We start from the raw sequence: 25610 nt of genomic DNA, 5'->3' as shown, positions 1-25610 counted from the left end.
TTCCGCACTCATTTTTCATTAAAAGAATCTGGTATCAGGTATAAGAGTGCAATAACTGAATATATATATTTATAATTTCCGTACAACATAAATATAATAAAATATGTAAATAAATCACTGAGTATTAGAAGTATAATAAAATATTATTACAAGTATAAAAAATATTATTACAAGTATAGTAATAATGATTTGATTGTAGCGTTATTCACAGAGACACGCAGAGACAGAGTCTTGCTGTGTGTCTGTTCTATTTATTATTTTCCTTTCCAAATTCCACCCTCTTTCTCTCAGTCCCTAACACCATCACATGCACCTGCGATCCCTACGATCTCTTCCCATGGTCTCGCCCCTGCACCCACGCTACGCCTTCTAGAACCTTCGCTTCAGATCTCAATTGCCCCTTCCTCTCATGCAAAATGGCTTCAACTCCCCGCACCGTCGAAGAGATCTTCAAGGATTACACCGCTCGGAGAACCGCCATCGTTCGCGCTCTCTCTCAAGGTCCTCCCTCTCTCGCTCTCTAACTTCCCTTTTCCCCCCTTCAAATTTCACTCATCGCCCTAACACTTTAGGGCTTTTTCTTCTCTCAGATGTCGATGAATTCTACGGACTCTGTGATCCAGGTACAGCGAACCCACCGGTGGATCTGAATTCTGTTTGCTTTTGTCTTCCACTTTACGTTTCAAAACTGTTTTCTTTTACTGATATTCCAATTGGGTATTTTTTGTTTCTGTGTAAATTGAGCAAGTTGACTTTTTTCCTTTATCTTAATTTGAGGGAAAAACGTATATAATAAAATAAAGTCAAACTTTGACATGTCCCATCACAAACAAATAAATAAATATAAATGTATTATTTGTTTATAACATATGTAAATTGGTTAACAAACTAATTATCGGTTAGTGATTTAAGCTGGTTTTGGATTCTTAGTTTGTGTATGTGTTAAACACTTAAGCAGTGTACGTGTTGTTGCTAATCGGCTAGATTTTGAAAATGTTAAGGTTGACTTGGGTTGGGTTTGTTGTTCCGTGACACATTGGGATTTGGATTTGGGCTTGAGGTTTGAATTTGATATGCACGTAACTAACTGGTTGAGTTAGATGTGGTAGTTGTTATGGTTTTCTGTGACGATTACTGTGAACTTGTGTTGTTTCATTGAGTTCGAGGTTTTACTGGTTTGGTTGTTTTAAGATAAGGAGAACTTGTGCCTCTATGGACATCCAAATGAGACTTGGGAGGTGACTTTGCCAGCGGAGGAAGTTCCGCCCGAGCTTCCGGAGCCTGCACTCGGAATCAATTTTGCTAGAGATGGCATGAACCGCAGGGACTGGCTTTCTCTGGTTGCTGTGCACAGTGATTCGTGGCTCCTTTCTGTGGCTTTTTATCTTGGAGCTCGTCTTAACCGCAATGAAAGGTACTCTCTATCTTTGGTTGGGGTGTGAGCATGTGGTGAGAATTTTAGTTGGTTTTTGCTCTCTGTGTGCAATGCTGATGCTTAAGTACTGTGTGTAATGTTGAAAACTTGGTCTTGTTATTGTAAGTGGTTCTATCGTGATGGATGAATGTTGTTGAAGAAATAGTGGCTTTTTAATTATCTGGGAATGATGATTTGTTTGTGGACTGTTGTGATTCTGGATTATTTTGTGCAAACAGTCTCTTTATTATAGGTCTCTTAAGGTAATCTTGTCTTCTAGATTCCCTTCTCATCCAAAAGATTAACGATTCAGGACTAATCATGAACTTGAGGTTGGTGAGAGGGATAACCATTGTGCGTCTGTGAATTCTTATTATGCAGTTTAAGTTTTATATTTTAACTCACCAATTATTTCAAACCAATTCATTAGTGCCTCATCTTTCGGCAATCATGTTTATCTTTCCCACTTACAATTTTGAGCTGCCATCATAAGCTTTATATTTTAACTCACCAATTATTTCAAATCAATTCATAAGTGCCCTCTTTATCTTTCTGCGATCATGTTTATATTTCCTTCCCACATTCAATTTAGAGCTGCAAAGGGTATTATATGTCCCTAAGATACTTAAAGGAAATATAAGTTTAATTTATTATTTATACTGGAGAATATGTATATGCTGTTGCTTTGGTTCTTGGGAGTTTTTCCTTTGTAGAATTCCTGTTCTCATTTTTCGACGACATCTCCTCTGAATGGAGCATATAACTCCTACTTTCTATTCATGGTTCCATAAACTCTTTATGGCAGGAAGCGTTTGTTTGGCTTGATAAATGATCTTCCTACTGTTTTTGAAGTTGTGAGTGAGAGGAAGCCAGTAAAGGACAAGCCCACTGCAGACAGTGGAAGCAAATCTAAGGGCAGCACCAAGGTTAGTGTTGGTGTAAGTATATGCCTTTTTATTTATTTTTTTTGTGGTTGGATCATCTGTTTATTTGGTTCGCACTCAGTCATGGTTAGGTTATGCACATTGACTTGTTTATTAATTTTCAGTCCATTCAAAAACTAAAGCATGCCTTTAAAGTTTCAGGATCTAAATATTTTTTGTGGAACTAAGCACAAAATCTATCACACTGATGCACCCACAATTATATTTTTCTCTTTGCTTTATGATAATAAAAATTGCAATGTGGGTGAATAAATGGACTGTATTTTACAAACCCTTTGTTCATGAAATCTGTTTCATGTTGCAAATACTTTTGGTGAATAAATGGACTGTATTTTAGAAACTCTTTGATCATGAAATCTGTTTCATGTTGCAAATACATTGAATTAAAGGTTTTGCAATGGGCTAAACATTGCCATGCTGCTATATGATGCTTGCTTGTTCATTTATCTGCAGAGATCAAGTGATGGGCAAGTTAAAAGCAACCCGAAGTTTGCAGATGAAGGTTTTGCAGAGGAGGATGACGAGCATAGTGAAACCCTGTGTGGGAGCTGTGGCGGAAATTACAATGCAGATGAATTTTGGATTGGTTGTGACATATGTGAGAGGTGGTTCCATGGTAAATGTGTGAAGATTACTCCTGCAAAAGCTGAGAGCATAAAGCAATACAAATGTCCATCATGCAGCTTGAGGCGGGGAAGGCCCTAAGTGAAGGCAATTCGAGAACTGAATAATGCTGTTTCATGTCCGACAAGATACTGTAATATTGTTGCATCTCTTACAGAAGTTCGTGTAAACAGTGTAGTATCTGTCTGATCATAATCTTTCAGATTAAGTTAATTTCTTCTACCCAGATTAATCATCAGTGTATGTTATAAAATTTATAGAATAGGATACTTTACATTCTATTTTCTCGATTAATCTATATTTTGCTTGAATTTACCAGGTGTATGTATGCTTATTTTATTTTGTATCTGAATTCTGACATAGAAGGTAGCTGGTAAAATACTGAGGTGTGACCCACCTTTTCTGGATTCTTCTAATTTGCTATAACTATTATGTTACTGAATATGTTAATCAAACGCTTTTATGTGTTATTATTCTATTCTTCCACTTTCATCAGACTTGATATTGAACTTATAAGGTTCAGTTTAATTTGAGAAAAAGTTTAATGTTTGTATTTCCTTTTATAAAGAGATTTCCAAAATGGTATTGTTTTCATGTTTTATTGGTTTCTGTAGATTTGTAGAAGAAATTATGAAAGTGAAAAAGTTGTTTTTTATGAATAATATTTTGGCTTACCATAAATTTCGGAATTCTAGATATGTTTCTCAATAAATTAATTTTCGTTTCGGTTCTCTGTAAAATTTTTACTTAAATTTTGGTTTCTACACTTTGCTAGCATTGGTTAAGTTTATAAAGTGTACTGGTTTTTTTTTTCAACAAATTTTATATTTTGATTTTGGCTTTTAATTTTTTTTATTATTGTTCATCGTAAAATTTTTGTTATTGTTTTGGTCCATGTTATTTTGGAACATCCTTTAAGTGAAAGTGGTATGTTGACACTTTTTTTTTAAGTGATCATGAAAACTACTAAGTAAAATTGACACTTTTTTTTAAGAAAAAATAATTATTATAATGGAAACAGTGTAGTTTTTCTTTAGTCAGGAATTGTAAAACATCCTGAAATTTCGTTATATACTGTTTATATTAATTAGATTTTTTTACAAAATTTAAACTTTATTGTTGAGTTGTGATTTAAATAATTTAATTTACAAAATTAATATTAATTAATTAATATTTTTTTTAAATATTCTCTTATTATTAGTAATTTTAGTGTAATTAATTAATTTTAATTGTAACTTAAATATAAATTTAAGTTGTCCTAATATTTCCCAATTCTTTAATTCTCTTAATTAACCATGGCCAAGCCTATTTCCACCAAACTTACGGTCAAACAAATAAAAGTGAAAAAGATGACTCAATTTTTTTGTTATTCATGATATAACCAATAAACTATCTCTTAATTTTCTTTTACTAAATCGGTTATTTTATTTGTTATTTTATGTGATGTAAATGTTATTTTGAGTTATACTTAATAATATTTTTTTTATATAATTCCTTAATTGAATGAGTTTAGTGGGATAGGATAGGTTGATTAAAGGCTTTGAAATTCGATTATTTTCATTCAATGTGGCAATCTTGGTCTCACCTTTTACGGAGCCAAGTCTTCTGCCGGTAATCCTTCAAATACATAGTTACAAGTATCTACTCCGAGATATCTTTATACTTTAACAACATTTATATTATAATAAATTTTTATTATATAATTTATAATTATATAATATATAGATTCATATTTTTTTTATTATATTTTAAAGAATATATTGTATCTTTATATGCGTGTTTGTATTGGATAGTCAATGTCAATACTATGCGATATCACAACACAGATTCAGTGGGAGTTTTAGAAAATCTGTGTCCACAAGAAAGCCGGTAACATTCAGCAAACATTCTATCTGCAGAATATAAGCTTGAAAAGAACAGAAAAAGATAACTGATAATAAATGAAAACATATATACCTGTATGAAACATAGTGATGATGATGAATCCCAATAGACTTGCTTTCCTCAACAAGTGTAGACTCTGTAATCTTAAACAAATACGGATTCGTTATTCGTATAACGCCAAATTCAAAACCAATAAAAAAAATAAAATCAAACGGATAGTTAAGAAGGAAGATTAGCAAGAACATAGTAACACATAACAAACCAAGAAGAAGAACAGGAACAGTAACAAGAAGAAGAAGAGCAAAGAAGAATAACAAGAAGAAGAAGAGCAAAGAAGAATAACAAGAAGAAGGTTCGTTGGCCGTGGAGACTTGGGCGCGGACGAAAGCTGTGCGGATTGGGAATGGATGGGCCTGCTGGTAAAGTCTGCACTTTCCTTTGGGTGTGTGCGTCAAATATAAATACACTTTCTGTAAAATAATTAAATTAAATAAATTATAATTTTTTTTTTATTTATCTTATTTTTATGTTTATTTTCTTCCTTTTCATGAACTTCCTACTTCTTACTTTTCTTATCATCTTATTTACTTGTTTAAAAAAAATACACGGTTTCTATTTTTAAACAAGTTTATCATTTATAATCTTTTCACCCCATAACTGAATCAAATTATTTTTAAATTATAAAAATCTTTTCTTATCATTAATCTTTATCATTTATCTCTTTTTTACTATTTAATCTTGTTCACACACCATTGTTTTTCCATAAAAAAAATCAACTCGTGAGCTTTCTTTGTTGATTTGACGATGATGAGAGACTTGAAAACTTTATAGGAATTAACTGCAAGTATTACTGATAGAGAGTCTCTTGAAAAGTTATCTTCTAAACCATCTAAACCTTCTCTCTTAGATTATGCAATATCGCAACATGCCCCACACTTCTACACTAAACAAGAATTGTTTCAGCTTCTTGATTTTTCCAAACACCTTTCAAGTTGTTTTCATCAATGTGTAAACATGGACAACACACCAAGAATCCTCGGAAAAAAGTATATTGCATTCTATTTTACTTGTTTTGTAAATTTTATTTTTGAGTTACACAGTGGTTTATTTTTATGAATAAAAAAAACTATTTAATTTCATGGCTAATCTTTAATTAATTTTGAAAACTAATTGTTTAGCAAGGAGAAAAAGCAGTACAGTTTCCTTTACTATGAAGGACGAGTGTTTTCTATTTTGTTTTAATTGAAGATTTATATTTTCAAATAACTTTTTTTTTCATTCCATAATTAAATCAAATTATTTCTAAAATAGTCAAAATATTTTCTTATTATTAATCTCTGTTATTTATCCTTTTTCTTAATGTTGTTTACGCTACCATTACTCTTTATTGGTATGAACAAGGGATTGAAAAACTTTAAAACAATTGGTTGTAAATGATTCAGCCTCTTATAAAGTTCTCTTACCAGTCATTAACTGTATATATTAACATGTTGATAAACTGTATCTCATAAATTTTAGGGTTTATATATTGTTTTATACGTTTTTAATATGACTTTTTTTTTGTGTGCATGTAGACAAACTCAAGATATGCAGAGGAAAATGTGGTTCCTAAGAATAAAAAACGAAGGATAATTCCGAGAAGTACACCACCACCAAAAGAATTGCTTCTAGAATTCAAGAATCGAATCAATGAATTAAATGGTTGTGATCTTCAATTTCTCATGCTCAAGAGACTCTTCCGTTCCGATGTAAAGACAAATAATAATCGTTTGTCAATGCCAATAAAAGAGATAAGAGCTGACTTTCTCACCAAAGAAGAAATTACAAAGTTGAACGAAAGAGAAAATGGTAGCGACGATGGAAGACTTATTGGTTTGAAAGTAACCATGTTGGACCCTTGCCTCAAAGAATATACTCTACCAATGAAAAAGTGGAGTATGACCACAAACACTTACAATCTTGTAAAGGAATGTTGATTTTGGCTTAATCCCAAGTCCCACATCGGTGGGTTCATTGTTTGGGAAGGAGGTTTGAGGGTTATAAATTAAACTCTCCCCCTTCACTGTTAAATATCCCAATTTGTAATATCTTCTCTCATAATAATAAAAGGGAGTTGTTTTTGCTGTGCTCGGAGATTAGGCTAAACAGGCCGAACTCCGTTAACAATTTTCGGGTGTGTTTTTCCTCTTTATCTCTTTTATTATTCCGCTTTATTTATTCAATATTATTTGTCGGGTAGCTCTGTTAGGGTTTTGTTTTAGTGGGAAAATTACCCGTTTTTCCCAACAAGTGGTATCAAGAGCCGAAGGTTCGCCTTGGGTTGTTTGAAATTATTTGTAATATTGAATATTATATTGTGAGTCTGTAATGGCAAATTCGGATCAAGAAGGGAAGGCTCTGCAAGATGCAAATGTTGCAGAAAGCAAAAGTGATGTGTTGATTGTCTCGCTTTCAGCATCATTGCATCCAGATGAGTGGATATTGGATTCAGGTTGTACCTATCATATGTGTCCCATTCGGGAATGGTTCTTTGATTTTCAAGAACTCGATGGCGGGGTTGTTTACATGGGTAATGATAATCCATGTAAGACAGTCGGGATAGGTTCAATCAAGTTGCGGAATCACGATGGATCCACCAGAATTTTGCGGGATGTACGGTACGTGCCAAAGTTGAAGAAGAATCTCATCTCATTGGGGGCTTTAGAATCTAAAGGCCTAGTTGTGACGATGCGAGATGGAATTCTTAAAGCAACTTCAGGAGCACTGGTGATGTTGAAAGGCGTGAGGAAGAACAATTTGTATTACTACCAAGGTAGTACAGTGGTGGGGACAGTAGCGGCAACAACTTCTAGCACTAAGAAGGATGCTGAGGCAACGAAGTTGTGGCATATGAGGTTGGGACATGCTGGAGAGAAATCCTTGCAAATTCTTACCAAGCAAGGATTGTTGAAAGGTACGAAGGCTTGCAAACTTGAATTTTGTGAGCATTGTGTTCTGGGAAAACAACGAAGAGTGAAGTTTGGCACTGCAATTCACAATACCAAGGGTATTCTGGATTATGTGCATTCAGATGTGTGGGGACCAGCCAAGACTCCGTCAATCGGAGGTAGGCATTATTTTGTCACTTTTGTTGATGATTTTTCCAGAAGAGTTTGGGTGTTTACTATGAAGAACAAAAATGATGTGCTTGGAATTTTCCTTAAGTGGAAAGCTCAAGTTGAAAACCAGACAGGAAGGAAGATTAAGGTTCTCCGAACAGATAATGGAGGAGAATACAAGAGTGATCCGTTCCTGAAGGTATGCCAAGATTGTGGCATAGTTCGGCACTTCACTGTTAGAAAAACACCACAACAGAATGGGGTTTCGGAGCGTATGAACAAGACACTTGTGGAGAAAGTTCGTTGTATGTTGTCTAATGCTGAGTTAGGCAGAGAGTTTTGGGCTGAGGCTGTGACATACGTTCAACATCTTGTCAATCGTTTGCCATCATCTGCTATAGATGGCAAAACCCCGTTAGAGGTATGGTCTGGAAAACCTGCAACTGATTATGATTCTTTGCATGTTTTTGGTTCTATTGCATATTATCATGTGATTGAATCAAAGTTGGATCCATGGGCAAAGAAAGCTCTTTTCATGGGCTTTAGTCCTGGAGTGAAGGGATACCGTTTGTGGTGTCTAGAGGCAAAGAAGACGATTATCAGCAGGGATGTTACCTTTGATGAATCTGCCATGTTAAAGAAGGTAAATCCAGAAGGAGCTGATAGTACTCCGCAACAGGTGGAGTGTGCCCGGAAGCAGGTGGAGTTTGAGCCGACAGTGGTGATCCCAACACGAAATACCACAAGTGACTCTCCTATGGCAGAAGAAGAGTCAGATGAGGAAGAGGTTCCTACCCAAGAATCTCAACAGCAATCAGTGCCAATTGCAGTTAGAAGACAGAGACGAGATATTCAGAAGCCTGCTCGTTTCATGGATATGGTTGCCTATGCACTTCCAGTTGTTGATGACATTCCATCCACTTACCCAGAAGCCATTTTGAGTTCAGAGAGTGGTAATTGGGCAGGTGCGATGAAAGAGGAGATGCAATCTTTGAATAAGAACAAGACGTGGAAGCTGGCACAATTACCAAAAGGTAAAAAGGCAATTGGGTGCAAATGGGTATTTGCAAAGAAAGAAGGATTTCCTAATAAAGAAGATGTTCGCTACAAGGCAAGGTTGGTTGCTAAAGGCTTTGCTCAGAGGGAGGGAATTGATTATAATGAGGTATTTTCTCCAGTTGTAAAACATTCCTCCATTCGAATTTTGTTGGCCTTGGTAGCACAGTTGAATTTGGAGCTTGCTCAACTTGATGTAAAGACCGCGTTCCTACACGGTGATTTGGAGGAGGAAATCTATATGACTCAACCAGAAGGATACAAGGTTGATGGTAAAGAAGATTGGGTTTGTAAACTTAGCAAATCGTTGTACGGACTGAAACAATCTCCGAGACAGTGGTACAAACGATTTGATAAGTTCATGAAGGATCAGAAGTACAAGAGAAGCAAATATGATCACTGTGTGTATTTGCGCAGACTTGAAGATGGTTCCTACATTTACTTACTCTTATATGTTGATGATATGCTGATTGCAGCAAAGAGCCAAGTTGAGATTGACAGGTTAAAGGCTCAGTTGAGTAAAGAGTTCGAGATGAAGGATTTGGGGGAAGCCAAGAAGATTCTCGGCATGGAGATAAACAGGGACAGAGAGAGGGGAAAACTTTGGCTGTCACAGAAGCAGTATTTGCAGAAGGTACTACAACGTTTTGGTATACACGAAGATACAAAACCTGTAAGTACCCCACTTGCTCCTCATTTGAAATTGAGTAGCCGTTTATCTCCGACGACTAATGAAGAACGAGAATACATGGCGAAAGTCCCATATGCAAATGCAGTTGGAAGCTTGATGTATGCAATGGTGTGTACAAGACCAGATATTTCACAGGCTGTGAGTGTTGTTAGTAGGTACATGCATGATCCGGGCAAGGGTCATTGGCAAGCTGTGAGATGGATTCTACGGTACCTCCAAAATACCTTAGATGTTGGATTGACATTTGAGCAAGATGAATCACTTGGTCAATGCATAGTTGGATATTGTGATTCTGATTATGCAGGTGATTTGGATAAGCGACGGTCTACTACTGGTTATTTGTTCACTTTAGCAAAAGCGCCAGTTAGTTGGAAGTCTACCTTGCAGTCTACGGTGGCTTTGTCTACGACAGAGGCAGAGTATATGGCGATTACAGAGGCTGTGAAGGAAGCAATTTGGCTTCATGGGTTGCTTAAAGACTTGGGAGTTGGTCAGAAACAACTTGAGTTATATTCTGACAGTCAGAGTGCTATTCATTTAGCAAAGAATCAAGTCTTTCATGCACGGACGAAGCACATTGATGTTCGCTATCACTTTGTGCGTGAGATTCTCGAAGAAGAGGAGATTGTTCTCCAGAAGATTCACACTACGGAGAATCCTGCAGATATGCTCACCAAGGTGGTTACAAGGACCAAGTTTGAACACTGTTTAGACTTGGTTAATATCTTGCACATTTGAAGTTGGCGTCCGGAGGCGCAAATTTGAAGCACTGTAAAGTTTGTTTTTGTTATGTTTTGAGAAGATTTGTTTTAGGTGAGACTTGAAATTAAGCCAAGGTGGAGATTTGTTGATTTTGGCTTAATCCCAAGTCCCACATCGGTGGGTTCATTGTTTGGGAAGGAGGTTTGAGGGTTATAAATTAAACTCTCCCCCTTCACTGTTAAATATCCCAATTTGTAATATCTTCTCTCATAATAATAAAAGGGAGTTGTTTTTGCTGTGCTCGGAGATTAGGCTAAACAGGCCGAACTCCGTTAACAATTTTCGGGTGTGTTTTTCCTCTTTATCTCTTTTATTATTCCGCTTTATTTATTCAATATTATTTGTCGGGTAGCTCTGTTAGGGTTTTGTTTTAGTGGGAAAATTACCCGTTTTTCCCAACAAGGAATGGAACAAGATTGTGTCTGCTAACAAGTTCGAAGAAGATCAAGAACTACAAATATGGTCTTTCAGAGTTAACAACAATTTGTATTTGCTCTTAAACAAACTTTGAATCTAATATGATGTAGTTTCTCTAAAAATTTGTTTATCTAATAAGAAGTACTTGATTCATGTATATTTTTTTTTAAATATTTAAATATAAACATGATTTTCATTGATTGTTTTGATAGGAGTGTTAACTTAGTTTTATATGATTTTCATCATTTTTGTCGTATGAGTTATGTGTATCAAATATCTTTTTATCTCATAAAGTTTATTAGTCTCTTAGTATTGATGAATAATATTTGTAAAGTTTTGACTAAAAAAGGTTATAGAAAATGGTATAACTTCTTGTTAATATATACATTATTTTTACTAGTGTCTCTATCACTTAAAAAATTAAAAATATTATTTCTTAATACGAATTAAAGTGAAGAACAATGAAAACATAGATTTTATTAAAAAATAAGTATTGACATATGTTGATGATCCAACTTCAAATCTTTGATGAGTTTAAAAATGCAAACATCTCATCCAAGACCTATTTAAGCATAACGACGACATTCAATATCTACATGCCACCATAAACATATGTTACCAAAAAGACATACTACTTGTAATGCATACATCACACATGCAAACTTTGTATCTCTCTCACGGGCACACAAATTCAATATGGGAGTTTGGAAAATGTTTGTGGTCACAAGAAAGATGGTTTTTTATACTAAATGTGCTGATTAGTTAACAACAAACAACACCTAAAAAGTATTGTATATAAGTTCTATCCTTTTTCAACAAACACATTACATTCTCATTATATAAATAAGCCTATACCATGGCTTCCAGGTAACACAGTCTTTCCCTGCAAAATAACAAATGAAAGATTAATACCCAACTCAGTTTTATTTATTTTTTGGGAAATTTGACAAAAATGGGTAAATAAAGGTTTAAATTTTGAAAACAATAATGGAGGAGCCATTTGACAACTGTGGTAGGACACTTCACCAACACGTAGAGATCACAGTGGGAAGAGAGAGAGACAAAGAGATACGAGTTGGAGATTATTGAAGAGAGACTTGGAGTTGAGAGATCAATACGGTGTCGTTTTCCACTCACTTCACAAATAGAAGAAGTGCCATGGTTGGATTAAAATTTTATGTCTTAATTAAGATTGGTAATTTTTTATTTCCATTTTACAAATTAATAATGAAAATATTTATAATATTTATGTTTGTGTGTAAGACGTGTGCATATATCTATGAATTCATATGTTTATATATTAATTAAAGGAGACACGCCCATAAACAAATCACAAAAAGAGATATAGGAAAAAAAAATAAGGAGGTTTTTTGTCGAAAAACTAGTTTTGTTCGTTCTCGGTCTGAGACTTATTACGCCTTATATCCTTGGGTCTTTTGGTTTGAAATTTTTACCAAACATTCGTTATTATGTGTATTGAGTTTTGGCTGAGATTTGAGCCTCAAATTCGTTCCACAAGATTTGCAATAAATTTTTTATTCATCACTGCCAGGGATGAAAGGAAGGTTCGTTGTTGTGTGAAACTGTTCGATTTTTTTCTTAAGTGAACACTCATCGTTTGACCTGAAATTTGTCGCATTTTGTTCCAAATTTAGTGGAGATTCCTACATGGAATTTCAACAAAAAATTATTTCGGGAAAAATTTTCAGTAATTTTATACAAACCAAGGCTATAATCCTCTGTCAAAACTTGTGAAATTTCGCCCTACTTTCTGCAATTTTATTCTGGGTTCGTATTGCGTTGAAAAATTCTGAAAAAATTCACACAAGTACTTGCACATTTTGTTTGCATGCAACTAAGGAGGCACGTCCATAAAAAAGTCACTAAAGGAGATATAAGGAAGAAAATCCAGGAGGTTTTTTTTGTCAAAAAACCAGTTTTGTTCACTCTCAGTTTGGGACTTATTATGCCTTATATCCTTGGGTCTTTTGGTCTAAATTTTTTATCATACATTCATCATTTTGTGTATTGATTTTTGGCTGAGATTTGAGCCTAAAATTCATCCCACACGATTTGTAATAAAACTTTTATTCATCATTGCCAGGGGTGAAAGGAAGGTTCATTTGTGTGTGAAACTGTTTGATTTTTTTCCTAGGTGAATACTCAAGCGTTTGACCTGAAATTTGTCGCGTTTTGTCCCAAATTCAGTCAAGATTCCAACATGGAATTTCAACAAAAAATTATTTTGGAATTTTTTTTCAGAAATTCTGTGCAAACCAAAGTTATCCTCTTTCAAAATTTGTGAAATTTTGCTCTACATTCTCCAATATTATTCTGGGTCCGTATTGCGTTGAAAAATTCCGAAACAATTCACACAAGTACTTTCATATGTTGTTTGCACCCAGCTAAGGAGGCACGCCCATAAACAAATCACAAAAGGAGATATAGGGAAGAAAAGCGAGGACGTTTTGTTTTCGGAAAACCTATTTTGTTCACTCTCGGTCTGGGACTTATTACACCTTATATCCTTGGGTCATTTGGTCTGAAATTTTTACCAGACATTCAATATTGTGTGTTTTGAGTTTTGGCTGAGATTTGAGCCTCAAATTTCTCCCATAAGATTTTCAATAATTTGTTTATTCATCACTGTCAGAGCTAAAAGGAAGGTTCGTTACTGTGTAAAACTGTTCGATTTTTTCCTAGGTGAACAATCATCCGTTTGACCTGAAATTTGTCGCGTTTTGTCCCAAATTCAATAGAGATTCCTACATGGAATTTCAACAAAAAATTATTTTAGGAAATTTTTCAAAAACTCTATACAAACCAAGACTATCCTCTTTCAAAATTTGTGAAATTTCGCCATACTTTCTGCAATTTTATTCTGGGTTTGAATTGTGTAGAAAAATTCCTAAAAAATTCACACAAGTACTTTCGCATGTTGTTTGCATGCTACTAAGGAGGAACGTCCATAAACAAGTCACAAAAGGAAATACGGGGAAGAAAATCCAGGAGGTTTTTTGCCAGAAAACGAGTTTTGTCCACTCTCGGTCTGGGACTTATTACGCCTTATATCCTTGGGTCTTTTGGTCTGAAACTTTTACCAGATATTCGTGATTGTGTGTATTGAGTTTTGGCTGAGATTTGAAAATCAAATTCGTCCCACCAGATTTGCAATAAATTTTTTATTCATCATTGCCAGAGCTAAAAGGAAGGTTCGTTTCTGTGTGAAACTTTTCGATTTTTCCTAGGTGAAGACTTGAAATTTGTCGCGTTTTGTCCCAAATTCAGTGGAGATTCCTACATGGAATTTAAAAAAAAAATTATTTCGGGAAAATTTTTTAGAAAACTTGCGCAAACCAAGGCTATCCTCTTTCAAAATTTGTGAAATTGCGCCTTACTTCCTACAACTTTATTTTGGGTTCATATTGCGTTGAAAAAATCCAAAAAATTCACACAAGTACTTTCGCATTTTGTTTGAATGCAACTAAGGAGGAAAGTCCATAAACAAGTCACAAAAGGAAATATAGGGAAGAAAAGCCAGGATGTTTTTTTGTCGGAAAATGAATTTTGTTCACTCTCAGTCTGGGACTTATTATGCATTATATCCTTGGGTCTTTTAGTCTCAAATTTTTACGAGACATTCGTTATTGTGTGTACTCAGTTTTGGCTGAGATCTGAGCCTCAAATTCGTCCCACAAGATTTGCAATAAATTGTTTATTCATCAGTGCCAGGGATGAAAGGAAGGTTCGTTTTTGTGTGAAACTTTTCGATTTTTTTCCTAGGTGAACACTCATCCGTTTAATCTGAAATTTGTCGCGTTTTGTCCCAATTTAGTGGAGATTCCTACATGGAATTTTAACAAAAAATTATTTCTTGAAATTTTTTCAGAAATTTATCGCAAAAAAGGGAATCCTCTTTCAAATTTTGAGAAATTTCGCCATAGTTTCTCCAATATTATTCTGGGTTTGTATTACCTTGAAACATTTCGGAAAAATTCACACAAGTACTTTCATATGTTGTTTTCACCTAGCTAAGGAGGCACGTCCATACACAAATCATAAAAGGAGATATAGGGAAGAAAAGCTAGGACGTATTTTTTCGAAAAACCAGTTTTGTTCACACTCGGTCTCAGACTTATTATGCCTTATATAGTTGGGTCTTTTGGTTTGAAATTTTTACTAGATATTCGTTATTGTGTGTATTAGGTTTTGGATGAGATTTGAACATCAAATAACTCCCACAATATTTGCAATAAATTTTATATTCATCATTGCCAGGGATGAAAGGAAGGTTCATTTCTGTGTGAAAGTGTTCAATTTTTTTCCTAGGTAAACACTCATCCATTTGATCTAAAATTTGTTGCACTTTGTCCCAAATTCAGTGGAGATTCCTACATGGAATTTCAACAAAAAATTATTTCGGGAGAATATTTTAGAAAATTTGTGCAAACCAAGGCTATCATCGACCAAAAGTTGTGAAATTTCACCCTACTTTCAGCAATTTTATTCAGGGTCCGTATTGTGCTGAAAAGCATCACACAAATACTTTCATATGTTGTTTGCACCCAGTTAAGGAGGCACGTCCATAAATCAATCACAAAAAGAAGATACGGGGCAGAAAAGCCAGAACGTTTTGTTTTCGGAAAACCAGTTTTGTTCACCCTCGACCTGGGACTTACTACGCCTTACTCCTTGGGTATTTTTGTATGAAACTATTACCAGACATTCGTCGCTATGTCTATTGAGTTTTTGCTGAGATTTGATTCCCAAATTCGTCCCACAAGATTCGCAATAAACTTTTTATTCACCACTGCTAGGGCTGAAAGGAAGGTTCGTTTGTGTGTGAAACTGTTTGGTTTTTTTCCTAGGTGAATACTCATCCGTTTGACCTGAAATTTGTCACGTTTTGTCCCAAATTAAGTGGAGATTCTTACGTGGAATTTCAGGAAAAAAAATATTTTGAGAGAAATTTTCAGAAATTTTGTGCAAACCAAGGCTATCCTCTACCAAAATATGTGAAATTTCGCCCTACTTTCTGCAATTTTATTCTGGGTTCGTATTGCGCTGAAAAAAATTCACACAAGTACTTTCTTATGTTGTTTGGACCCAGGTAAGGAGACACGTCAATAAACAAATAAAAAAAAGAAGATACGGGGAAGAAAAGCCAGGACGTTTTGTTTTCTGAAAACCAGTTTTGTTCACTCACGGTCTGTGACTTACTATGCCCTACTCCTTGGGTATTTTAGTATGAAATATTTACCAGACATTCCTCATTGTGTCTATTGAGTTTTGGCTGAGATTTGATTCCCAAACTTGTCCCACAAGATTCGCAATAAATTTTTTATTCACCACTTCCACGGTTGAAAGCAAGCTTCGTTTGTGTGTGAAATATTTTAATTTTTTTCCTATGTCAATACTCATCCGTTTGACCTGAAATTTGTCGCGTTTTGTCCCAAATTTAGTGGAGATTCTTACGTGAAATTTTAGGAAAAAAGTATTTGGGGAGAATTTTTCAGAAATTTTGTGCAAACCAAGTCTATCCTCTACCAAAACTTGTGAAATTTCGGCCTACTTTCAGCAATTTTATTCTGGTTACGTATTGCGCTGAAAAAATTCACACAAGTACTTTCATATGTTGTTTGCACCCAGGTAAGGAGGCACGTCCGTAAACAAATCACAAAAAGAAGATACAGGGAAGAAAAGCCAGGACATTTTGTTTTCGAAAAACCAGTTTTGTTCACTCTCGGTCTGGGATTTACCACGCCTTAATCCTTGGGTGTTTTAGTCTGAAATCTTTACCAGATGTTCGTCACTGTGTCTATTGAGTTTTGGATGAGATTTGATTCCCATATTTGTCCCACAAGTTTCGCAATAAATTTTTTATTCACCATTGTCAGGACTGAAAGGAAAATTCGTTTGTGTATGAAACTGTTTGATTTTTTTCCTAGGTCTTTACTTATCCGTTTTTCCTAAAATTTGTTGCATTTTGTCCAAAATTTAGTCCAAATTTTTACGTGAAATTTCAGGAAAAACTATTTCGTCGAATTTTTCAAAAATTTTGTGCAAACCAAGGCTATATCATCTACCAAAACTTGTGAAATTTCGCCCTACTTTAAACACTTTTATTATGTGTCTGTATTGCGTTGAAAAAATACACACAAGTACTTTCATATGTTGTTTGGACCCAGGTAAGGAGGCACGTCCATAAAAAAATCACAAAAAGAAGATACAGGGAAGAAAAGCTAGGACGTTTTGTTTTCGGAAAACCAGTTTTGTTCACTTTTGGTCTGGGACTTACTACACCCTACTCTTTGGGTATTTGGGTCTGAATTTTTTACCAGACATTCGAAAATGTGTTTTTTGAGGTTTGGGTGAGACTTGATTCCTAAATTCATCCCACAAGATTCGCAATAAATTTTTTATTCACCACTGTCAGGGCTGAAAGGAAGGTTCATTTGTGTGTGAAACTGTTTGATATTTTTCCTAGATCAATACTCATCTGTTTGACCAGAAATTTGTCGCTTTTGTCCCAAATTCAGTCGAGATTCTTATGTGGAGTTTTAGGAAAATACCATTTTGGGAGAATTTTTCAGAAATTTTGTGCAAATCAAGGTTATCCTCTACCAAAACTTGTGAAATTTACCCTACTTTCAACAATTTTATTCTGGGTCTGTATTGCGCGGAAAAGCTTCACACGAGTACTTTCATGTGTTTTTTGCACCCAGGTAAGGACGCACGTCAATAAACAAATCACGAAAAGAAGATACGGGGAAGAAAAGCCAGGATGTTTTCTTTTCGGAAAACGAGTTTTGTTCACTCTCGGTCTAGGACTTACTACGCCTTACTCCTTGGGTATTTGGGTTAGAATTTTTTACCAGACATTCGACATTGTGTCTATTAAGTTTTGGCTGAGATTTGATTCCCATATTCGTCCTACAAAATTCGGAATAAATTTTTTATTCACCACTGCCAGGGCTCAAAGAAAAAATCGTTTGTGTGTGAAACTGTTTGATTTTTTTCCTAGGTCAATACTCATCCGTTTGCCCTGAAATTTGTTGCATTTTGTCCCAAATTTAGTCCTGATTCTTACGTGAAATTTCAGGAAGAAACTATTTCGGGACAATTTTTCAAAATTTTTGTGCAAACCAAGACTATCTCATCTAACAAAACTTGTGAAATTTCGCTCTACTCAGCAATTTTATTATGTGTCTGTATTACGCTGAAAAAATTCACACAAGTACTTTCATATGTTGTTTTCATCCAGGTAGGGAGGCACGTCCATAAACAAATCACAAAAAGAAGATACGGGGAAGAAAAGCCAGGACGTTTTGTTTTTGGAAATCCAGTTTTGTTCACTCTCGGTCTAGGACTTACTACGCTTTACTCCTTGGGTGTTTGGGTCTGAATTTTGTACCAAAAATTCGACAATGTGTCTATTGAGTTTTTGCTGAGACTTGATTCCCAAATTCGTCCCACAATATTCGCAATAAATTTTTTATTCACCACTGCCAGGGCTGAAAGGATAATTCGTTTGTGTGTGAATTTGTTTGATTTTTTCCCTTGGTCAATACTCATCCGTTTGTCCTGAAATTTGTCGCATTTTGTCCCAAATTCAGTCGAGATTCTTACGTCGAATTTTAGGAAAAAACTATTTCGGGAGAATTTATCAGAAATTTTGTGCAAGCAAGGGCTATCATCTACCAAAACTTGTGAAATTTCGCCCTACTTTTAGCAATTTTATTCTGTGACCGTATTGCACTGAAACAATTCAGACAAGTATTTTCATATGTTGTGTGCACCCAGGTAAGGAGGCACTTCCATAAACAAATCAAAAAAAGAAGACTCGGGGAAGAATAGGCAGGACGTTTTGTTTTCGGAAAACCATTTTTTTTTCACTCTCGGTCTGGGACTTACTACGCCTTACTCCTCGGGTATTTGGGTCTGAATTTTTTTCCAGACATTCAATAATGTGTCTATTGAGTTTTGGCTGAGACTTGATTCCCAAATTCGTCCCACAAGATTCCAAATAAAATTTTTATTCACCACTGCCAGGGCTGAAAGGAAGCTTTGTTTGTGTGTTAAACTGTTTGATTTTTTTTCCTAGATTAGTACTCATCTTTTTGACCTGAAATTTTTCGTGTTTGTCCCAAATTCAGTCCAGATTCTTACGTGGACTTTCACGTAAATACTATTTCTGGAGATTTTTTCAGAGATATTGTGCAAACCAAGGCTATCATCTACCAAAACTTGTGAAATTTTGCTCTATTTTCAGCAATTTTATTCTGGGTCCGTATTGCGCTGAAAAAATTCACACAAGTACTTTCATATGTTGTTTGCACCCAGGTAAGGATGCACGTCCATAAACAAATCACAAAAAGAATATACGGGGAAGAAAAGCCAAGACGTTTTGTTTTCGGAAAACCAGTTTTGTTCACTCTGGGTCTGGGATTTACTACGCCTTACTCCTTGGGTATTTGGGTCTGTATTTTTTACCAGACATTCAAAATTGTGTCCATTGAGTTTTGGCTGAGATTTGATTTCCATATTCGTCCCACGAGATTCGCAATAAAAATTTTATTCACCACTGCTAGGGCGGAAATGAAGCTTCGTTTGTGTGTGAAACTGTTTGATTTTTTTCCTAGGTCAATACTCACCCGTTTGACCTAAAATTTTTCGCGTTTTGTCTCAAATTCAGTCGAGATAATTACGTGGAATTTCAAGAAAAAATCATTTTGGAAGAATTTTTCAGAAATTTTGTGCAAACCAAGGCTATCCTCTACCAAAACTTGTGAAATTTCGCTGTACTTTCTTCAATTTTATTCTAGGTCCTATTGCGCTGAAAAAATTCACACAATTACTTTCTTATGTTGTTTGCACCCAGTTAAGGAGGCACGTCCATAAACACATAAAAAAAGAAGATACGGGAAAGAAAAGCCAAGACGTTTTGTTTTCAGAAAACCAGTATTCTTCACCCTCGGTCTGGGACTTACTACGCCTTACTCCTTGGGTATTTTGGTCTGAAATTTTTACCTGACATTCGTTACTGTGTCTATGGAGTTTTGGTTTAGATTTGATTCAAAAATTCATCTTACAAGATTTGAAATAAACTTTTTATTCACCACTGCTAGGGTTGAAAGGAAGGTTCGTTTGGTTGTGAAACTGTTTGCTTTTTTCCTAGGTACCAATAGTCATCCATTTGACCTAAAATTTGTCGGGTTTTTGTCCCAAATTCAGTCGAGATTCATATGTGGAATTTCAGGAAAAAACTATTTCGGGAGAATTTTTCAGAAATTTTGTGCAAACCAAGGTTCTCTACCAAAACTTGTGAAATTTCTCCATACTTTCAGCAAATTTATTCTGGGTCCGTATTGCGCTGAAAAAATTCACACAAGTACTTTCATATGTTGTTTGCACCCTGGTAAGCCACATCCATAAAAAATTCAAAAAAAACAAGATATGGAGAAGAAAAGTCAGGACGTTTTGTTTTCAGAAAACCAGTTTTCTTCACCCTCGGACTGGGACTTACAACGCCTTAATCCTTGGATATTTTGGTTTGAAATTTTTACTAGACAATCGTTACTGTGTCTATTGAGTTTTCGCTGAGATTTGATTCCCAAATTCGTCCCATAATATTCGCAATAAACTCATTATTCACCACTGCCAGGGCTGAAAGGAAGGTTCGTTTGTGCGTGAAACTATTTGATTTTTTTCCTAGGTCAATACTCCTCCGTTTGACCTGAAATCTGTCGGGTTTTTTCCTGATCAGATGACTCAGTCCCTCCTTGATTATAGTTTTTTTTTTCCAGAAATTCCACGTAAGAATATCGGATGAATTTGGGGACTGAGTCATCTGATCAAGTTCTTGAAGAAAAAGACAGTCATTGAAGTTGAATCAATGCTATGCAAAAGACCTCAACAGTGAAAAGAGGCTTCTTGATCATAAAGCACATGGCTTATTGAAGAATTAACATAAGGATAAGACTTTCCTTTATTTGTTCTTAATTTCTGTTTTAAAGTTCTTTCTCATGGTTAAAAAATCTTTTTATTATGCTTAATGTCATCTGCTTTGAACTCTTTTTGCTCATGGTTAAAATTCAAAAACAGTTTTAACTACTGCAAAAAAACAACCAATTGTTTCTTCGAAACAACCGATTGTTTTGGGTCTGACAGCACTATGAAGAAATTGTTTTAATTGCTATTTTGAATTTCTATCCGTTGCGGATCAATTCAAAGAGAGAATCTTGGTCAAAGAATCTGTGTTGAAAGTTGATCACGTTCAAAAAGGAGTTACAACTGTCATAAAGGAAAATATTGAAAAAAATCTTGGGAATTCAAGATCCTTAATGACTAGTCAAAGATCACATGTGAAGACCATGTGATTTTCAGCTTTTTATGACGTTTTCTATGCAGAGCAGAGTCAAGTCCTCTCTCTCTGAAATATCAGGTACCCACTAAATAAAATTGAATGCTAATTGATTCTTTTTCTGCTATAAAATCTGGTGCAGCTGATCTCTTCCACAAGAACAACCAATTGCAACATCTCTTGCAACATCTAAAAATCTGTGAAGAGAGCTCCTCTCTATTTTTCTTCTCTGCCATCATGGAATCAACTCCTCCCACCTCAAAGAGAGTCAAAACCAAGGCCGTAAGGTCTGGAGGAAGGCTAGAAGGCTGGTTTTCTGGAGACAATGATCTTATTGAGAGATATAGGTATGAAACAAGTATCAAAAAGATAAACAACCCCAAGGTTGTATGCTTTGATTGGCTGAAAAGTCAAAAGCTTGATAATGTGAGAAGGCTGCTCAAGGATCAATCTCTCAAAAAGTTCCTGGAGATGAAGGGAAACATATATCCAGATTTAATGAGGGTGTTCTACACAAACCTAAAGTTTGAGGGAAACAATCTAGATTCTCATGTGAAAGGTGTAGAAATGGAGATAACTCAGGAAGTATGGACTGCTATTGCTGGTCTCAAGTTCTCTGGTCTTAGAATCAACAAGGGAAACCTTGGAGTAGTGGAGGATTTTAACAAAATCCAATACTACAAGAGTTGCTTGAAAAATCAACATGCTCAAGTAAGAACATGCTCGGTTGGAGGTCTAAAGCTTGATGAGAGATTGCTTGCTCTCATTGTGACTTGGATTCTAACTCCAAGGGGGAGTAATCATTCTGTTCTTACTGAAGAAGATCTGGTATATATCTTCTGCATCAAGAAGAAAATCAAAATCAATTGGATTCACATCATCAAAGAGCACATGCAAAAAGCCATGAGGTTAAGTGATTATCATTATCCATATGTTGTTTTGGTATCTAAATTTCTACTCTATTTTGAAGTGAACCTTGAAGATGAAACATCTGAGTTGGTCAAGTCAACTCAAGAGTTGAACAATGGATCACTCAGCAAAATGGGTTTTACCAAAGTAGGTGGAAAATGGATAAGCAAGGATGGTGATCTTGGTGCCTCATCTAGTGGTGCTGCTGATCTTGAACAAGATGAACCTACTGATATGGATGTTCAACATGAAGATCCACTTGAAGATTATCAAGATGTTGGACCTAGTGTTGGTGCTGGAAATCAAGAAGAAAGGATGCAAACCATGTCTCCTTTTGAAAGACTCATGGTGAATAGGCTTGATAGCTTTGCTGAAAATCAAAGGAGCCTTCATGATCTTTGTGTTAGTAATTTCCAGAGGATTGACACCAGGTTTGACAACATGGATGCGGGATTCATGACTCTAGATGAACAGATTGAAGCTGTCCAGAACCAAATCTTTGATCTTCAGTTTGCTGATGAGGAAGAATGAAGGAAAAACAACCGATTGGTGTATCGAAACAATCGATTGTTTTTGGTGGTTATATCTGGTTTTTAAATTTTTTTTTTCTGTTGTTGTTGCTTTAATTCTGATGTAATCAAAATAATATCTTGTTTTATCTCTTCTCTTTGTCTATTTTGTGAAGACAAATAGGGGGAGATATATGCTGTGTTTAAGTTTCTGTGTTTAAATTTATGTTTTTAATTGTTAAAACAGTTTTTGGGATGAGTAATATTTTCTGATATTTAGCTCTGAAGTTTATTAATGTTTATCTGTGCTAACCAAATATCAGAAGTTCTATGCTTTGTTCAAAACTGTATCTATCAGGAACTGTTTCAGATTCAATCAGGTACAACACAAGCATCAGGGATTTGTCTTCATCAAATAGGGGGAGATTGTTAAATCAAGTGGTGGTCAAGCTTTGAAGAATCCAAACCCTTTGAAGGATGTTGAAGCCTTGGTTGTGCTTGGTGTTGCTGTGCTGGTTTAGTATAGTTCTGGGGTAGTTTGACTTTTGTAATCCACCCCTTGATCGAATCTAAAGCATAAAACATCTCAATCTTTGTGAAAATAAAATGTTTTCAAACTAAGTTAAAACAACCGATTGTTTTGTCGAAACAACCGATTGTTTATACTTAGGTGTTTTGAGAAAAAGATTGAAAACTGTTTTCAAATGGTTGAACTGTTAAGAACCAAAAAAACCGATTGATTCGAGGAAACAACCGATTGTTTGTTTTGGGACCATAACAAAAAAACTGTTTTATCTTTGACTGAGCTTTAAATGATTTAACTGCTTACGCTCCAGTCATTAAATGCTTTGACCAATCTTTTAATGCAATTTAAGAGTTTGTTAAGATTTGATAACAAACTACATCTTTGAATAAATTCAGAAAAACAGATTTGAGAATTAATCTTTGACAAGTTTTTTTTGATTTTTTCAAAGAGCTGAGATTGCTGAAAGTTTGTGATTGATCAAAGTTTGTGGAATAGGATTCTTCTTGTATTGATTTCAGATTATCTTCTGTAACAAGTGTAATCCTTGTACTTTGTGAAACAAGTTTCGTTTATGTGTTTGCTAAGATTGGTTGTGTGTTCTTGAGGGGATCAAGATCAGCAATCTTGGTGTTGGTGTGTTGGCCAAGGAGAGTGTGTTTCTTGAGGTGTTCAAGGTCATTGTCTTGGTTGTTGTGTAAGTGATCAAGGTGTGATTGCTTAGTGGATTTCCTCAGGAGAAGACTGGATGTAGCTCTGGTGTTGGAGTGAACCAGTATAAACATCTGTATGCAATCTCTCTATCCCTAACTCTTTAAATTCAGTTTTATTTGTTGTTTGCTGGTATAAACAACCGATTGTTTTTCTGGTTGTGCTGATTTTGTTTGCTATTTTGTAAACTGAATTTCTTATCAATAGTTTCCTGAGATAAATTCATTCTTGTTTTAAAAGTTTACGAAAATCCTCTTTAAACAATTCACCCCCGTCTAGTTTAAAGCCATATATTCTAACATCCTCTACCAAAACTTGTGAAATTTCGCCATATTTTCTGCAATTTTATTTTCGGTCCGTATTGATATGAAAAAAATTCACACAAGTACTTTCATATGTTGGTTGCACCCAGGTAAGGAGGCACGTCCATAAAAAAATCAGAAAAAGAAGATACGGGGAAGAAAAGCCAGGATGTTTTGTTTTTGGAAAACCAGTTTTGTTCACCTCGATCTGGGACTTACTACGTCTTACTCCTTGGGTATTTTGGTCTGAAATTTTTACCAGACATTTGTCACTATGTCTATTGAGTTTTGGCTGAGACTTGATTCCCAAATTCATCCTACAAGATTCGCAATAAATTGTTTATTCACCACTGCCAGGGCTGAAAGGAAGCTTGATTTATGTGTGAAACTGTTTGATTTTTTTCCTAGGTCAATACTAATCCGTTTGACCTGAAATTTGTCGCGTTTTGTCCCAAATTCAATTGAGACTCTTACTTGGAATTTTAGGAAAAAACTATTTCTGGAGAATTTTTCAGAAAAGTTGTGCAAACCAAGGCTATCCTCTACCAAAACTTGTAAAATTTCGCCATACTTCCTGCAATTTTATTCTGGATCCGTATTGCGCTGAAAAAATTCACGCAATTACTTTCATATGTTGTTTGCACCTAGGTAAGGAGGCACGTCCATAAACAAATCAGAAAAAGAAGATATGGGAAAAAAAGTCAGGACATTTTGTTTTCAGAAACACAATTTTCTTCAACTTTGATCTGGGACGTACTACGCCTTACACCATCGGTATTTTTGTCTGAAAGTTTTACCAGACAATCATTGATGTGTCTATTGAGTGTTTGCTGAGAATTAATTTCCAAATTCATCCCACAAGATTTGCAATAAACTTTTTATTCACCACTGCCAAGGCTGAAAAAAATGTTCGTTTGTATGTTAAATTGTTTGATTTTTTTCTTAGGTCAATACTTATCCATTTAACCTTAAATTTGTCGCATTTTGTCCTAAATTCAGTCGAGATTCTTACGTGAAATTTCAGGAAAAAACTAATTCGGGAGAATTTTTCTGAAATTTTGTGCAAACCAAGGCTATCCTCTACCAAAACTTGTGAAATTTCGTCGTACTTTCTGCAATTTTATTCTGAGTCCGTATTGCGCTGAAAAAAATCACACAAGTACTTTTATGTGTTTTTTGCACCCAGCTAAGGAGACACTTCCATAAAAAAAATCACAAAAAGAAGATACAGGAAGAAAAGCCAGGCGTTTTGTTTTCAGAAAACCAGTTTTGTTCACCCTCGGTCTGGGACTTATTACACCTTACTCCTTGGGTATTTTGGTCTGAAATTTTTACCAGACATTCGTCACTGTGGCTATTGAGTTTTGGCTGAGATTTGATTCCCAAATTCGTCCCACAAGATT

At 35.2% G+C, this 25610-nt stretch overlaps 2 protein-coding genes across 3 annotated transcripts; both read left to right on the top strand.

The window, feature by feature from the left end:
- The first annotated feature begins 180 nt into the window (after positions 1 to 180).
- On the top strand, positions 181 to 3391 carry LOC137819184 (PHD finger protein ALFIN-LIKE 1). 2 transcript variants are annotated; one of them, XM_068622958.2, is made up of 5 exons: positions 181 to 501; positions 591 to 623; positions 1192 to 1414; positions 2220 to 2340; positions 2812 to 3391. In XM_068622958.2, exons 1-5 carry the CDS (start codon positions 417 to 419, stop codon positions 3061 to 3063), a joined length of 714 nt encoding a protein of 237 aa, XP_068479059.1. In that variant the 5' UTR covers positions 181 to 416; the 3' UTR covers positions 3064 to 3391. The 2 variants fall into 2 exon arrangements, with proteins under 2 accessions (XP_068479059.1, XP_068479058.1); XM_068622957.2 differs by having other exon boundaries at positions 193 to 501; positions 2220 to 2352.
- Positions 3392 to 6299: 2908 nt separating this feature from the next.
- On the top strand, positions 6300 to 6842 carry LOC137819065 (putative B3 domain-containing protein At2g27410). The gene is made up of 2 exons (XM_068622795.2): positions 6300 to 6341; positions 6441 to 6842. The coding sequence occupies exons 1-2, from the start codon at positions 6300 to 6302 to the stop codon at positions 6840 to 6842; spliced, it is 444 nt and encodes a 147-aa protein (XP_068478896.2).
- The last annotated feature ends 18768 nt before the right edge of the window (positions 6843 to 25610 follow it).

This window comes from Phaseolus vulgaris, chromosome 10 (assembly GCF_051622355.1).
Source record: "Phaseolus vulgaris cultivar YP4 chromosome 10, ASM5162235v1, whole genome shotgun sequence".
In the NCBI taxonomy this organism is placed as follows: domain Eukaryota; kingdom Viridiplantae; phylum Streptophyta; class Magnoliopsida; order Fabales; family Fabaceae; genus Phaseolus; species Phaseolus vulgaris.
Note: the sequence above shows the minus strand (reverse complement) of the source record. Positions and strands in the feature narration are given on the sequence as shown.

Excerpts from the sequence above, each read along its gene's own strand:
- LOC137819184 (XM_068622957.2), top strand. The coding sequence starts at position 417 with ATGGCTTCAACTCCCCGCACCGTCGAAGAGATCTTCAAGGATTACACC. Across the intron at positions 502-590 it reads CGTTCGCGCTCTCTCTCAAG|ATGTCGATGAATTCTACGGA; the intron begins GTCCTCCCTCTC and ends TTCTTCTCTCAG. Across the intron at positions 2,353-2,811 it reads GCACCAAGGTTAGTGTTGGT|AGATCAAGTGATGGGCAAGT; the intron begins GTAAGTATATGC and ends ATTTATCTGCAG.
- LOC137819065 (XM_068622795.2), top strand. The coding sequence starts at position 6,300 with ATGATTCAGCCTCTTATAAAGTTCTCTTACCAGTCATTAACT. Across the intron at positions 6,342-6,440 it reads TCTCTTACCAGTCATTAACT|ACAAACTCAAGATATGCAGA; the intron begins GTATATATTAAC and ends GTGTGCATGTAG.